A 15,127-nucleotide genomic window follows, 5' to 3' on the forward strand; every position below is an offset into this window, starting at 1 on the left:
TCTGTCAGTGACTAAAGTGGCTGAGTTTAGTAAAGAATCAGCACTGAGAAACAGCCTACTTGACCTAGCCCAGAAGGGAATGAACCCAGTAACAGAGACACACTGTTTTCTTGCAAACTAAGGAAAAACTAGCCTAATGGCTGTTACGCTACTATTCCCTCTACTAGTTCTTCCTCAATACTTTCATTATCCTTGCACTTGATTGCATTCTCCTTTCTTCAATGTTTTTACCTCTGTGATCAAATTAAATCCTATTCTATCCTCTAAAATTATGTTCTTCCCCAATTGGTTCACCAAACCACTTTTCTGTCCCAAATCTTCTTGTCTCTCTTTATACTTCCTACAATAATTTTCTGTTCTCCTTTCCCCACATTCATAACATTCAGATATGATCTCCACTTCAAGTTCTTTTTTTTTTTGACCCCAATCTCTGATTAAGTAATGTCTGATCTCCTTGCCAAAGCAAAGACCTCTATAAACATTCTTGATCTCTATCCCTTTCCAATTTTCCTCCATTAACTCTTACTTCTACTCTTCTTTATTTTCAGTCTTTGTTAATGGGCACTTTCTCTCTTTCCTAAAATTCTAAGCATGTTTCCCCATCATTAAGGAACTGAAACCAGAGGCAGTTAGATGATCTGGTGGATAGAGCACTGACTTTGGAGTCAAGAAGACTTCAGTTCACATGCAGCCTCAGATACTAAATACTTACTAGTTATGTGATCCTGAGCAACCACTTAACCCCAAATGTGTCTCAAAAAAAAAAAAAAAAAAAAAAGGAGGTAGAGGGGCAGCTAGGTGGCACAGTGGATAGAGTATTAGCCTTGAAGTTAGGAGGACCTGAGTTCAAATCTGGCCTCAGAAACTTAATACTTTCTAGCTATGTGACCCTGGGCAAGTCATTTAACCCCAATTGCCTCAACAAAAAAATAAAATAAAATAAAAAGAATTGTAACTAAAACCAAATAAAAAATAATCTACTTGTTCCTACTACTATTCTATATTTTAACTCTGCCATTTCTTAATTCCTTCAGAAAGCCTTCTATAATCAACATTCCTGTTTCTTCTCTTACCGTCTTCTATACTCTTTACAACCTGGCCTCTGATATCATCAGCTAATAGAAACTACCCTTTCCAAAGCTGTCAATGTCATTTAATTAATTCTCAATATACTGGTATTTTCCCAATCTTCATTCTCCTTAAATTCTTGGAAATATTTGATTCTATCAATAATTTTTTTTTTTTATTTTACATACTTTCTTTTCTATTGGTGTGTGTTTGTGTGTGCATGTGCATGTGTATGTGAGTAATAATGCTTATGTCTGGGGTGTCTGGCTACTTACTCTTCTTTGCTCATTCTTTATACATGTCACAGGTACTATCCTTGTATAGTCCACAAGGCCTTAATCCTCCTCTTATTATTTTCACTTCATTATTATCTCACTTGATAATATCATCAACTCCAATGGCTTCAATTATTATCTCTACTCAGACAACTCCCAGTTTTATACAGCAAGCCTTGGTTTCTTTTTTTAGGTTCAGTTCTGAAACTGAAACTGCAAATTAGGTGTTTCAGACTGGATTTTCCTTAAGAGAATTAATGATCTTCCCCTCCACACTCTCCCCTTTTCTGAACTTCCTCATAATTATTATTTATTACCACCATCATCCTAATTTATCCAGTTGGGCCTTCATCTTTGATGCCACTTTCGACCCTTTTTTTTTTTTCTTTTTCTTTTTACTTCTCTCCATTTACACAGCTAATACTATATTTCAGGGCTCCATTTTTCCCTATCTGATCTGTTATAATATCCTTATAACAAACCACCCTATTCCAAATGTCACTCTATTTCAAGCCATCATCCGAGCAGCTACAAAAATGATTTTGTCTAAAGATAAGGTCTGTTGCTCCTCTGCTTAATAACTTCCAATGATCAAATATAAAGTTATATTTTTGGCCCTTACAGTTGTTCATGAACTGTTCCCTTCTATCTTTCTAGTCTTCTTATTCTTCTTCCCATATTTTTGTTTCTAGCTACTCTATCCCACTTAGTGTGCCTTGATCATGACACTCCACCTCTATTCCTTTGCTCTAGCAATCTCCTATTCTTGGTATTCTCTGCTCCTTCCCTCCCCATCTCTTAGTTTTCCCAGCTGCTTTCAAGGCTTATCTAGATGAAACATTCATGCCATCTTTTCCTGATCCACCTCGGCTTGCTAGGGCCTTTTCTCCCATAGTCTTTGAATTTGCCTATTTCTTGAATGTGCCTAATTATTTACATATTATGTCCTTTATTCAAAAATAAGTTCCTTGAGAGCAGCTACTGGTTTCTTTCTTTCTCTTGTTTTTTTTTTTTTTTTTTTTTTTGTCTTCTTGACACTTGGCATATTGTATGAAGGCAATAAATGTTAGGTAAAGAAAAACTTGTGGAGATCTTTGGAGAAGGGAGGAATTTAAAACCAAAGGAAAATTAGAGAACATTATGAAAGGCAAAATTAACAACTTTGATTACATCACATTAAAAAGGTTTTGCATAAACAAAACTAACAGAAACAAGATTAAAAGGGCAGTACAAAGATGAGAAAAAAATATTTAGAACCAATGTTTCTGATTAAGGTCTCATTTCTAAAATATATGAAGAACTGTGTCAAATTTATAAGGATATGAATCATTCCCTAATTAATAAATGGTCAAAGGAGATGAACAGACAACTTTTAGATGACACAATTAAAACCATCTATAGTCATATGAAAAAATGGTCTACGCATTATTGATTAGAAAAATGAAAATTAAAACAACTCTGAAATACCGCCTCATACCTCTCAAATTCGTTAAGATTATAGGAAAAGATAATGGAAAATTTTGGAGGGGATATGGCAAAATTGGGACATTGTTGGTGGAGTTGTGAAATGACCTAACCATTCTGGAGAGCAATTTGGAACTAAGTCCAAAGGGCTATAAAACTATGCATACCCTTTGACCCAGCAGTACCACTATTGGGTCTATATACCAAGGAAGTCATAAAGGAGGAAAAAAAGGACCCAGATGTGCAAAAAAAAAAAAAAAAAAAATGTATGTAGCAGCCCTTTCTATGGTAAAATGAATGATGCCCATCAATTGGGGGATAGCTAAGTAAGTTGTGGTATATGAAGATAATGGAATATTATTGTTCTAATAAAAAAATGATAAACCAGCTGATTTTAGAAAGCTCTGGGAAGATTTACTTGAAGTGATGTTGAGTGAAATAAATAGAAACTAGAATACATTGTACACAATAAGAGCAAGAATGTGTGATGATCAATTATGGAAGACTTGTTTCTTCTCAGTGGTTCAGTGATTCAAAGTAATCCTAATAAACTTTGGACAGAAAATGCCATCTGCATGGTAATTGAATGTAAATCAACATATGCTATGTTCACTTATTTTTCTGTTTTCTCTCCCATGATTTTTTTTTCCTTTTGCTCTGATTTTTCTCTCCCAACATGATTCATAAAGCAATGTGTATTAAAAATAAGTAACTTAAAAAAAAAAAAAAAAGGCTCGTGGACTGAACAATTAACATGGGACCCAGAGCTATGCACAAGTAGTCTATTGATTATTCCACACTTTCATTTTATGTAATCCTTTTATATTTATATGTCTGTTGGATGGATGTTATACTGCATCTTGTGTATAAATTTTTATGCATCTATGACTGGGATAAATCAAATAATCTCTTTAAATGCTTTCTATGCCCTGTCTGACTTAAATTCATATCTAACTTATTAAATGTAAAGTCAATTTATAATAAATATTTAATTACTTTAAAATTATATTAGAATGTTACATGTGTATATACACACACATATACATATGCAAACACATATTTATGTATAAACACAAATTTAACTATTTTCTATTTGGGGTATGTCTATATACATTATTTATATATGGAATTGTGCAAGAAAAACTATTTTTTTTCACCCACCCAATACACTATACTCAAACATAGGCACAGTTGAAAATCACAATTTAGTTAAAAAATTATATGGTCATATGTTAAATTAATTATAATTATTTAAAGAAAACATTTATTATATCATTTTTATTTGTATTAAAATTGATTATAACTCTTCTCCCCCATATTAAAAAAAAAGAATTTGAAATAGATTTATTCTGATAAAAAGTTCTGATCAAATATAATTTATTGTGAAAATATAAAATTTTTATTTTTAGGATTATGTATAGTAACAGTTTCTAAAAGATCAGATATACTTACTGCTGAATGTTTTCTATTTAATTAATTAATTGTGATAAAAATCTAGCTCTTAATGTCTTATGCCAAGGAGAAATGAAGTTCTGTATGCAAATTGGCTTAGCTGTCTTGTTGGAATATATATTATGTAAGATTTAAGAAACTTTACTTTCACATAATACAACATCATCCTTAAGGAGTTATTATTATTTTTTTTTATGAAAACTAACATGCTTAAGAAAATATGCAAATTTGCCAAAACACAATGAAGAAGTAGACTGTGCTCTTGAACTACTGGAAACAAAAGTCTCTTTTCTTTCTTTATAGTCTCTCTCTCTCTGATCTTATTCTATTCTGAAAGTACTTGTAATACCAGAACTATAATAAAAAGAAAAAAATATCTTGCTGAAATAGAGGAAAATGCTTAAGACTCTGTAATACCTAGAACTAAACAGAATATATTTATCCAAGAAGAAAGTTAATTTGGGTGAACCAAGGATGATGAATAGATGAAATGGCTTCAAGCCCTATCATGCAAGATTTCAATTTCCAAAATTATTTTTATAACTATAATAACTCTATAACTCAGAATATACAATTTGCTTAAGAGAGCTTGAATATGTAGATAGAAGTATGTTCATATTTATTTGGGATCAAAAATTACCTGTGATGATATAAATTCAAATATACAGTTAATGTTTGCTTTCTTTTTGAAGGATAAAGATTCTTATGCAATTAAAAAAAAGTAGATTAAATATTATTTTAATTTAGGTTTAAAACAGAGTGAAAGATTCATGACTATTTTTTCCTATAAGAAATTATTCTATTCATATTACAGATAATTGCCTTTAAGCTAGTCACAAAGTACCATTGTGGACAAAGTTTTTACTTTTTAAAAATACTGGAATTGCACCTAAAATTTTCCTTTCTATTTCTAATATTCTACAGTTTTACAATGGATACAATACAAAAAAAAATGCATTTAGAAATATATAATTATTTTTTTCTCAACTACTTCTCTCCCTAGTCTTAATTCCTTACTCTTTTACCTTTACCACACAAAGCTGAAACTTGATCAAACAGTGGTAGATTGGTTATCCCTGGTTGCTATGTGGTCTCCACTGTGGATAACCAGTAGTTGGGTGAATGTAAAAAATGAGCCTCATAAGTGCTATCAGGAAAGTATAACATGATATAATGAGGAGGCTTGAGAAGCATTATATTTTGAAATATGAGCATAAATGGTTTGAATAGAGATTAATTTTTAAATTTACAATGAAGTATAATAACAATTTAATCATTTTTCAGTAATTTGAGATTTAGGTTATTAGTTTTATTATAACTTTTAAAATTAATCTTTTTACTTGTAAGAATCTAAATTCTGATATTACTTTATCAAATAACCAAGCAAGAGAATAGAAATGTAAATGTAAGTACAGTATTAGAATCTACTAACCACTTTAAAAAAAACCCTCTTTTTCAGGAAAGAACGGTGACCATTAGAAGACAAACTATAGGAGGATTTGGATTAAGCATAAAGGTAGCATGTCATTTCAGTCTATCATCGCATAGGCCATGCTCTAATGCCTGCCTTATCATGCATTTTATTTTGTGAATAAAGAAGAAAGCAGAAGAGGGCTGTGAAGCACTCTTTCCTATTTGACTTAGGGAACAAATTGGGCTAAACAATCCAAAATATCAAATAAAACATTTATTTTAATTGAGTGAGTTGAGGGGAAAAAGTAGTTGGGATTTGCACCTCTCTCTGGCATGGGATTCCATCTTTGTTTTCTACTCTAAAACCAAGGGCATTTTATGTATCATTTTGTAATAAATGAATATACCACAGGTTGTACCCATTAATGGGTGAAACAGGGGAAAGATATTTCCAATATGGTCCATATCCATTAAGATATGACAGTCAAATTTCATTTGATTAATTTTGTTTGTTTATATTATGGATTTAAAGTTCAATAAAATTTCATTTTACAAAGGCAAGTCAATGGGAGAGTCAGTTTAGTAACAGCTCTAAGAAAAAGAGGAAGATAAGAGGAAGAGAGGGATTGGGAAATGACTTTTATTTATATAGAACCTCCTATGTGCTAAGTGCTTTAGCAATATTATCTCATTTGATCAGATGACCCTCCTTTATTCATTCATTTTCATTCATTAATAAAACTGAAGTTGCTATTCTTTCTCTGATATTTATTTAGTAATGAGATCACTATCAATTTACTTCATTACCTTCTCTTTAAAAAAAAAAAAGATTTAACAAATGGTATTACTATTTACTTTACTTTATTTAATTTACTATCACTATTGTATTAAATCAAACAAAATCAGATTGTTTGTATCCAATTCATTCCACTAAAAAATAAAAGGAAGGAAGGAAGGAAGGAAGGAAGGAAGGAAGGAAGGAAGGAAGGAAGGAAGGAAGGAAGGAAGGAAGGAAGGAAGGAAGGAAGGAAGAAGGAAGGAAGGAAGGGAAGAGGGAGGGAGATAAAGAGGAAGGGAGGAAAGAGGGAAGGAGATAGGGAACAAAGAGAGAAAAAGAGAGAGAAAGAGGGAAGGAGGAAGAAGGCAGAAAGACTAGAAGGAAAGGAAGAAAAGAACAAAAACACACCCTAAGCCCCTATCATATTGAAAGTCTAGTGCTTTTATATTTGTATTGGGGATACAAAATTCAGCTACAAAGAACCCCTGCTTTCAGGTAATTTATATTCTCCTGGGGGCATATAGTGGGTAAACTGGTAAATATATGCATGATAAATTTGAAGAGAGAGAAAAGACTAACAATCATACCTGATTTCAACCTTTTAAGTACACACAAAAGAAATGAATTTTTCATCTTCTCAGTTATTATAGTCATCTTCATTATTATAGCAGTGGGTAAGAACTAAGAAGAAATATCTCAAAGCATAAAAAATAAATTAAAAATATACCTGCAAAGTAAAACTACCATTTGTGTGAATATGTGATTTTAGCTGACCTTATAAAAAGCAACTCAGAAAGATGAATGTGTATTTGCCTTGTGTTACCTATTATAAGAAAATTTCCAGGTGGATTTTTTTTTTTAATTTCACTTGGTTCTTTGATTTTCTTTTTTGATATAGCAGATGTCTTCTATTCATGAAAACAAATAATTATACTCTGCTCAGATTTTTTTAAACATTAAGTCAAGCTAAGGACAAGAAAGTCCTTTTATGCTGCAAGGATTTGTATTTTAATTGTCCTGATATGCTCAAATCCATCTAAGAATGTTGAGGAGGCACTTTAAGCATATGAAAAGAATATACAACTTGAGTTTGAGTGACTATATAAAATTATGTGGAAATGATTGACTTATTTTGGAAGAGTAATTGTATTGCACTGGCATTCTTCCCACTTTACTTAGTCAAACTATCATAATATGCACACCACTTGAGAATGTTATTCTAATTTTTTTTAATATAGAGTGCCTCATTTAACACACAACTAATGGAAACTCAGAATAACTTTATCATTCTAAAGAACTGTGTATTAAAATGAAACAATGTAGAAGTAAACCAAGGAATATTGTTTACTTAAAAAATATATTGAACTTTTTAATTGAACTGAACTGAAATGTACTGAACTATTTAACAGCAGCATTTTGTATAGTTCAGTCTTTTTTAAAGCTTAATATTTAAAAGGTATTCATTTCATATTACATATATTCAGAGTTTGGGAATCTAATGGGAAATGGTATTTGTGTCAGGTATTGAAAAATCTGATGTCTCTGTAGATTTACATTAGAAAATCTATATTCTCAAAAAAAAAAATCAGCATTCTCACATTCATTATATACCCTATAAGACTTGTCTCTTTACTTCTTGTATTTCTTCTTGCCTTCCTCCTCCTCTTCTTCCACTTCCTTCTCCTCCTTCTCCCTCTCTGTCTCTCTGCCAAAGAGAGTCTCTGTCTCTGTCTCTGTCTCTGTCTCTCTGTGTCTCTGTGTCTCTCTTTCTCTTTATCTTTTTCTCTCTCTCTCATATACACACACACCTCTCTCCACACACCATCCAGTTGCAATCCTTACATCAATTTATATCTGAAACTTTAATATTTTGTGTAATATTCTGTGTGTTTTAAATTCAATTGGTCACACATATCAGGATCATGCTGGTTCCTCCTTACCATATTTAGTAGGAAATACAGCTTATGAGAAAGTCTTTTTCTCCTACCCTTCTTTTATATTACCTAGAGGGAAATAATGTAAATCATTCCTCTAATATCATGTCATAGATAACAGACTTACACAGAAAATGAAAAAGCTGAAGCACTCATAATTACAATACAGATTAAAATACACCAAACAGTACACAATAGTAAAGGATTTCTTTGGCTAATAACAAAATAAAACACTTTATCTCAATCAAAAAGGGAACTGACTAAGGGGAGTCTGTTTTCAGCAGTCTCTTTGGTTATAAGCACTAGAATTTAAAGGACATAAAAAGAAAGGGAGAGGAAGAGAATGTCTATGTATAAGTGCATAGTTGGGGTTGAGGATGATAGTGGTTTCTCTTTAATGTCTGCAACTTGGAGATGTCCAATAGCTATTGAAAAGTCCATGCTTGCTCATGCTCAACCATCTCTTCCATCTTCATCGACCTTAGTATGTTCTCTATGTAGTCCCTTTATTCAAATATACAAGCATGCTTAATATTCTCTTGGGTAGGCAGCAGTTTTATCTCCATCTGTGTACTATCTCAAACTCTGTAGTGTAATACAGAGTTCAAGTTCATACATTTAGAGATGTAAGGGACTTTGAAGGTTATCTTAAGTCCTTCATTTTGTAATTGAGCAAAGAAATATCTTAGGAGGCTGACTGACTTGTCAAAAATCATATAGATAATAAGAATTACAGGTGGTATCACAACTCATTTCTACAGGCAGTGTTCTTTCTACTATGCCATGACTTTATTATTATTAAATGTTATAGAATGGCTCAGGTTTTGTTGTTTGTCCTCCTTCTTGAGGAGAACCATGAAATTAGAGAGAAGCCATGACATACAAGTGAACTGGATTTAAGTGAAGAAGGTCTATGCAAGGTCACCTGTCTCACCCTCCCCTCCAAAGCCATCTGAGTCCAGTGATCAGATACAGATCAAGATAACTAGGGATGGCCTTGGGTGTAGTGGTAGTCCTTGGCCTTTTTAAGCTAAACTATTCAATAGGTCTCAGTTTGACTGAGGCTGCATCCATTCAATGAATTAGGCTAGGTAACAATTGAGGCAAATTTCCTCTTTCACCTAAGGTTTTGTGGATATTTTATATATATTATCTAAGTTGAGCCTTGTACCAACCCTATAAAGTAGGTGTAATATGTATATTATTAGTCCCATTTTATAGTTAATAAAGGGCATTCCATAGGAAATTGAGCTTTCAAAAGATCATAAAGATAAAAATTATCAGCTGCTGGAGTTAAAATCATATTTTCCTAACTTCAAATCAAACAAACATGAGATATATATAGATATAAATATGTATATCTTAAAACCAGGTATGACAGTATGGTTCTGGATCATGGAATTGAAAACATTATTTTTTTGGGGAAAGAAGTGATCATTTTAAATATGATTAAGTTGTGCCCTTGCATTTTTCTTTTTGTTTAATAACACATTATATTATTATTTATTATTATACAATTATATTTATATTAATAACACATTAAAAAGACAATTAAAGACCAGAGAAATTTATATTTGATCCAACAGGTATCAGGGAGTCAGTAGATATTATTGAGTAGCAAAGAGGAAGGAAGCTTGACTTTTTTTTTCTTAAACTTAAACTTTTTTTTACTCATGATCCCTTTTCACCCCAGAAAATTTTATGTAACCCCAAGTATATATAGGTATATAAAATAGATATAAGAATAAACCATTTGATGATTTTAAAAAATCATAATTTCAAGATCCCCACATCATTAAATGACCCTTTGTGGGTTCTTGACCCACAGTTGAAGAAGCTTTGCATTAGAAAATGTCATTTTGTCAACTTGTGGAAGAGATTAGAAGCAATGAAAATCTTAAGAAACATTTTGTAATGGAGGTGCAAACATTTTCTAATGGAGGTGAGTGGTAAAAAGAGCCTAAAATAGAGTAATAGATGGAGAAAATGTGTGTATGCTAAAAATGTTGAGGAGGTAAAAATTAGTTTGGCAACAGCTAGAGTCTCTGGGGTCAATTATACCTGAGGAATTGAAGAAGAAATGTTGTGGGTCAATGTGACTGGGTGTATATGGTATTCTTACTAGTAATAAAAAAGTTTGTAGGTTAGAGGGGAAAGGAAATTAGTCCTGTTATGACAATATCTAGTATAATTTCATGACTTCCTTCAGTTCATTTGATAGCATATAAGTAAGAGTAGAGGTGTCATATGGTGGAAGGTTAGAAGAAATCCAAGATCAAAGAATAGGGCAAAATGAAATTAGGTGCAAAGATAGGGAACGAAAAGAAAAATTGTAGACAGAAAAGAGGTGATGACTGGGGAAAATACTGAGTGATGGGGAGATTGGAGAGTCATAGCAGGGGAAAATAATTGACTTAGGAGGAGAATTCATAATCATGAGACTGAAATACTTTTGGGTGATAAGTATAATCATCATGGTCTTTCATGGAAGTGAAAAAAATAACCATAAAAGTCTAGTCTATTGAGGAACTGGTTACTTAGTGTATTTGAAGAGATATCCACATATATTCTTGAAATCCTTTAACATAAAACCAGGAGTTGGAGTAAAGATAAAAAATAAAATAATTGCTTAGTGATGCTACTTAAGAAAAATTCTGGAAGTGGCAATGAGGAACAAGCTTGCCCTTTAATACAGTTAATTGGATATATGGGAATTTTAATGTTAGAAGGGGTATCAGATGTCATTTTGTCCAACCCATATGTGCAAAATATTGAATCTCAAAACATACCTGACATGTCTATTTAACCCTTCTTAAAAGTTACCAAGTAAAGGGAGCCTTACCAACTTCCCAAGCAGCCCATCACAGTCCCAGAATTCTAATAGTAAAGTTCTTCCTTATACCAACCTTGAATTTGCCATTTTTCATCATTTATACTTTATCCCTAGATCTGTCTTCTAGCATCAAACTAAATATGTCTAATTCCTTTTTCATGTTATTTTTCATCCATTATGTAGTAACACATATTTATATGTTCATATACATATGATGTAGTCATTCCAATCAGGTCTGATTTTGTGACTCCATTTGGGATTTTTTGGCAAAGATACTAAAGTGGTTTCCCATTTTCTTCCCTAACTCACTTTAAAAGTAAGGAAACTGAACTACATAGAGTTAAGTGACAAACTGAAGTACAGAGTTAAGGACTTGTCCAGGATCATAGAACTAGTATTTGAAGTCACATTTGAACTCAGGGAGATGTGTCTTCCTAGCTCCAGGCCCTGAACTCTATCCACTGAGCCATCTAAAGGCCAACATAATATTTTTTTCCACATGACAAATCTTGGAAATCATTGAAGCTAGTTGTTGATGCACTCTTTTCACCAGTGTTCTGACACTCAGAGTAGACAATTCCTTCAGCTATTCTTAACATAACATGAATTTGGCCCTTCCCTAATTTTGTTGCTATGGATATTTTCTCACTGTCATGAGCATCTTTCAATTTCAAACATAAAGGCATCTGTGATTAAAGTATTTTTTAAACTATTCTAAATTTAAAGTCGTATTTTCTTTTATTAAAAGTTTGTAGACATTTATTTTTGTTTCAAGCAATCTACATCAATAAATAAAATATAATTTTTGCTTCTTTTTCCCCCTTCTCACTCTCATCAGTTATTGTTTCTTATAGGACATACCAGCCAGTATTATTTATAAAAGACTGCATTCTTTTTATTTGCAATGTAAATAAAATAAAATAAATTAAAAATAAAGTAATATAAGTAGAAAGTATAGATTATGGAATTGTTTAAATGTATATAGCAAAAGAACCACAGCATTCATATATAACCCATATTTTTGCCACAATTAAAATAATGCTGCATTATATTTTTTTCTTTCATCTTTCAAAAATAAGTTTATTTTTTTCAGAATTATTTTAAAAATCATAAACATTTTTCCTTAACCATATTTATTAAGGAAAACCAAAATATACTTAATGTTCTGAGTTCTTAAAACAATTTGGTAGGTAGACATGGGTATAAAGAAGCAATGAGAATAGTCACCTTTACTGGGATCATAAATCTAGAAACAAAAGGAACTTCATATATCATTTGTTCCAAACTCCTTCATTTAACAAAGGAGAAAACTGAGTCCCAAGGAAATAGAATGAATTTTTCAAAGTGACACAATTGTAACTTCCAAAAGTAGGATATAAACCAGGGTCCTCAAATTTGTTTCTACCACACCACATTGCATCTTGTCACACATTATTTCTCTGAATAGGTTGGAGATTATAAGTGTGAAAGAATACATACTTTTGTTAACTATTAATATGATATTTACTGTTATGAAATATTTTTGTTTTTCTTTCTTTTTAATGTTTTCCTTATAAGAGATAACTCTCTAGGGTGGGGGAAAGGGAGGTATATATTTGGAAATGTAGGTGAAAGAAAAAGAAAATATGTCTGTTTTTATTTGTAGGGTATAAATGAAAACAGGTGAAGGTGGAAAAAAAATTCTACCATTTGACCTAAAATGTTTTGTTTTGTTTTGTTTTTAATGGTAAAGACATAGGCAAACTTTTCACTAGATTTACCATTCCTTCCCTTTTAATGTTATCAAAATTAACTACTTTGTTTTCTTTCCCTTTATTATTTTCTTTTATTCTCTAAAATATTTGCTCAGATGTTCTTTACAATTTTGACTCTCTCTAAGATAAAAGGATTTTGAATTTAAGTTCCAAAATACTAACACATATTTCCTTAATCATTACAATACAAAAGACAATTCAATGAACCAAGTAGATCACTCAGCTGTGTGTGTGTGTTTGTGTCTATGTGCGCATGTTTATATTTATTGTTAGCAAGAGACAGAGACACAGAGACAAAGACACAGAGAGGCAGAGAAAAAGAGAGGGAGAGAGGGAGAGAAAAGAAAGAGAGAGTCAAGTAGAGAAGGTGATAAACAGAGGTAGAGTCATAAACAAAGAGGACCCCTAGATAATGAGAAAGACTGATAAATACAGAAAGACCAAAAGACAGAATCAGAGATAAAGGAGTATATTAAGTGAAGACATGGAAATAGAATTATTTGAATTGATATATTTTCTAACATCTTTTAAAAGGATATATTATTGATTTTGTTTTGAAATTTTAAGATTTTGTGCAATATTAAAATAAAATAAAATATAATTGAGATAGAAGTGTTTTCTTAAAATACTGAATATTCAGTAGAATATTCAGTAGAATATACAACTATGTTCATAGTTCTTGCTCTTAATTCTCAAAACTGAATTGTTATAAGAATGAATAAAACACCTACTGGAGGGAGTCATTCAAATACAAACCATAGTCAAGTTCATACTATGGTACTTCAGTAATTGTGACCCCAAATATATCTGTATTTCCTTCAAAAATGCAAAGTTTATTCCATTCATAACTGCTTGTCCATGTTATTACATAATAGAAAGACTCATTACCAATAGACTTAATGAAAAGTAAAGAAAAAACACAAAAAACCCTCCTATCCTCTGGGTCCCCCTTCTGCTTTTCCAAAGGAGGCATAAGGTTAAAAGGGAATATAGTAAGAGTGCTAAGAAACATAAAAATATTACCATATTTTGTTGTTTAGTTTTTTCCAGTCATGTCTGATACTTTGTCATCCCTTTTGGGGTTTTCTTGATAGAGATACTGGAGTGGTATCTTTCAGTTCGTTTTGCAGATGAATAACTGAGGTAAATAGGATTAAGTAATTTGTGCAAGGTCACACAGTAATTGTCTAAGGCTTGATTTGAACTCAGGTCCTCCTGACTCCAGGGATGATATTCTATCCACTGGGACATTTAACAGTCCTATATAACATAATTATGTAGCCTAAAAAATTTTTAACTGTTTTTGGTTCACTGATAGACAAATAAAATGACCCCCAAACTAAGAAATTTTCACTTAAAAAAAATCAATTTGAATAATTGTCAAGTATCCATTCTGTTTTAAAAATTAAATTAATATATCCCTTTTTTCTGTGAAAACAATAACATTGGCAGTTTTTTGACATTGTCCTACAGGCAAAGAGATGTTGACATTGTTTTCATTTTATGGTATAGATTTTTTCATATGTGCATGGGTTAATATGGCAATAGGTAAACTTTTGCACTGAATGCATGCAAATTCTCTAATAATTTTTCCTCCAAAAGATAACATTACCTATATGGAGGCTCCAATTTATAAATGATCTAAATTCCAAAAATTTATTTGTAAGTCATTTGTTTGAAGTTTGACAATATTTTCAAAAAGAAAAAAAGTTTTAGTTCTGATTAGCCCACTAAGAAGTTCTTTTCTTTTCTCCTATGGACTAATCTGATCTCTTGCTACTGTCACTATCTGCTATTCCAGAATCGGGTTTCTTCTCTCATACACAAAAACACATATTTATAGCTTCCTTCTCCTATCCCTGAAGTAAACTAAAATAGATTTCCCCTTCCCTTAATTTTCTAAAGCTTTTTCTACTAGCAATATTTGCAGAAACTGAAAACAAAAAAAAATAAAATTTAAAGATGAAGTTCAAAAGTTTCACAAAGATTTTCATATCTAACATTGGTAATTCCATTTGTCATGGTTGTATACGAGAAACTAGGTTTTAATTTTCAGCAACAATATCTTCATCTTTGTTCTTGAGAAGTCCACCAAATTTTTCATTTATTTTAATATCAGGACCAATTCTCTGGCATCACTTTTCTTTCCATAAAGA

The 15,127-nt window shown here is 31.6% G+C and overlaps 1 protein-coding gene across 1 annotated transcript in view; it reads left to right on the plus strand.

The window, feature by feature from the left end:
- Window positions 1-15,127, plus strand: part of SNTG1 (syntrophin gamma 1) — an 813,750-nt gene that overhangs the window by 292,793 nt on the left and 505,830 nt on the right. Inside the window, 1 exon segment of the mRNA XM_074278136.1 lies at window positions 5,719-5,775. Coding sequence (XP_074134237.1) covers window positions 5,719-5,775 — 57 coding nt within the window.

Source organism: Sminthopsis crassicaudata, chromosome 1, assembly GCF_048593235.1.
Source record: "Sminthopsis crassicaudata isolate SCR6 chromosome 1, ASM4859323v1, whole genome shotgun sequence".
Lineage (NCBI taxonomy): Eukaryota > Metazoa > Chordata > Mammalia > Dasyuromorphia > Dasyuridae > Sminthopsis > Sminthopsis crassicaudata.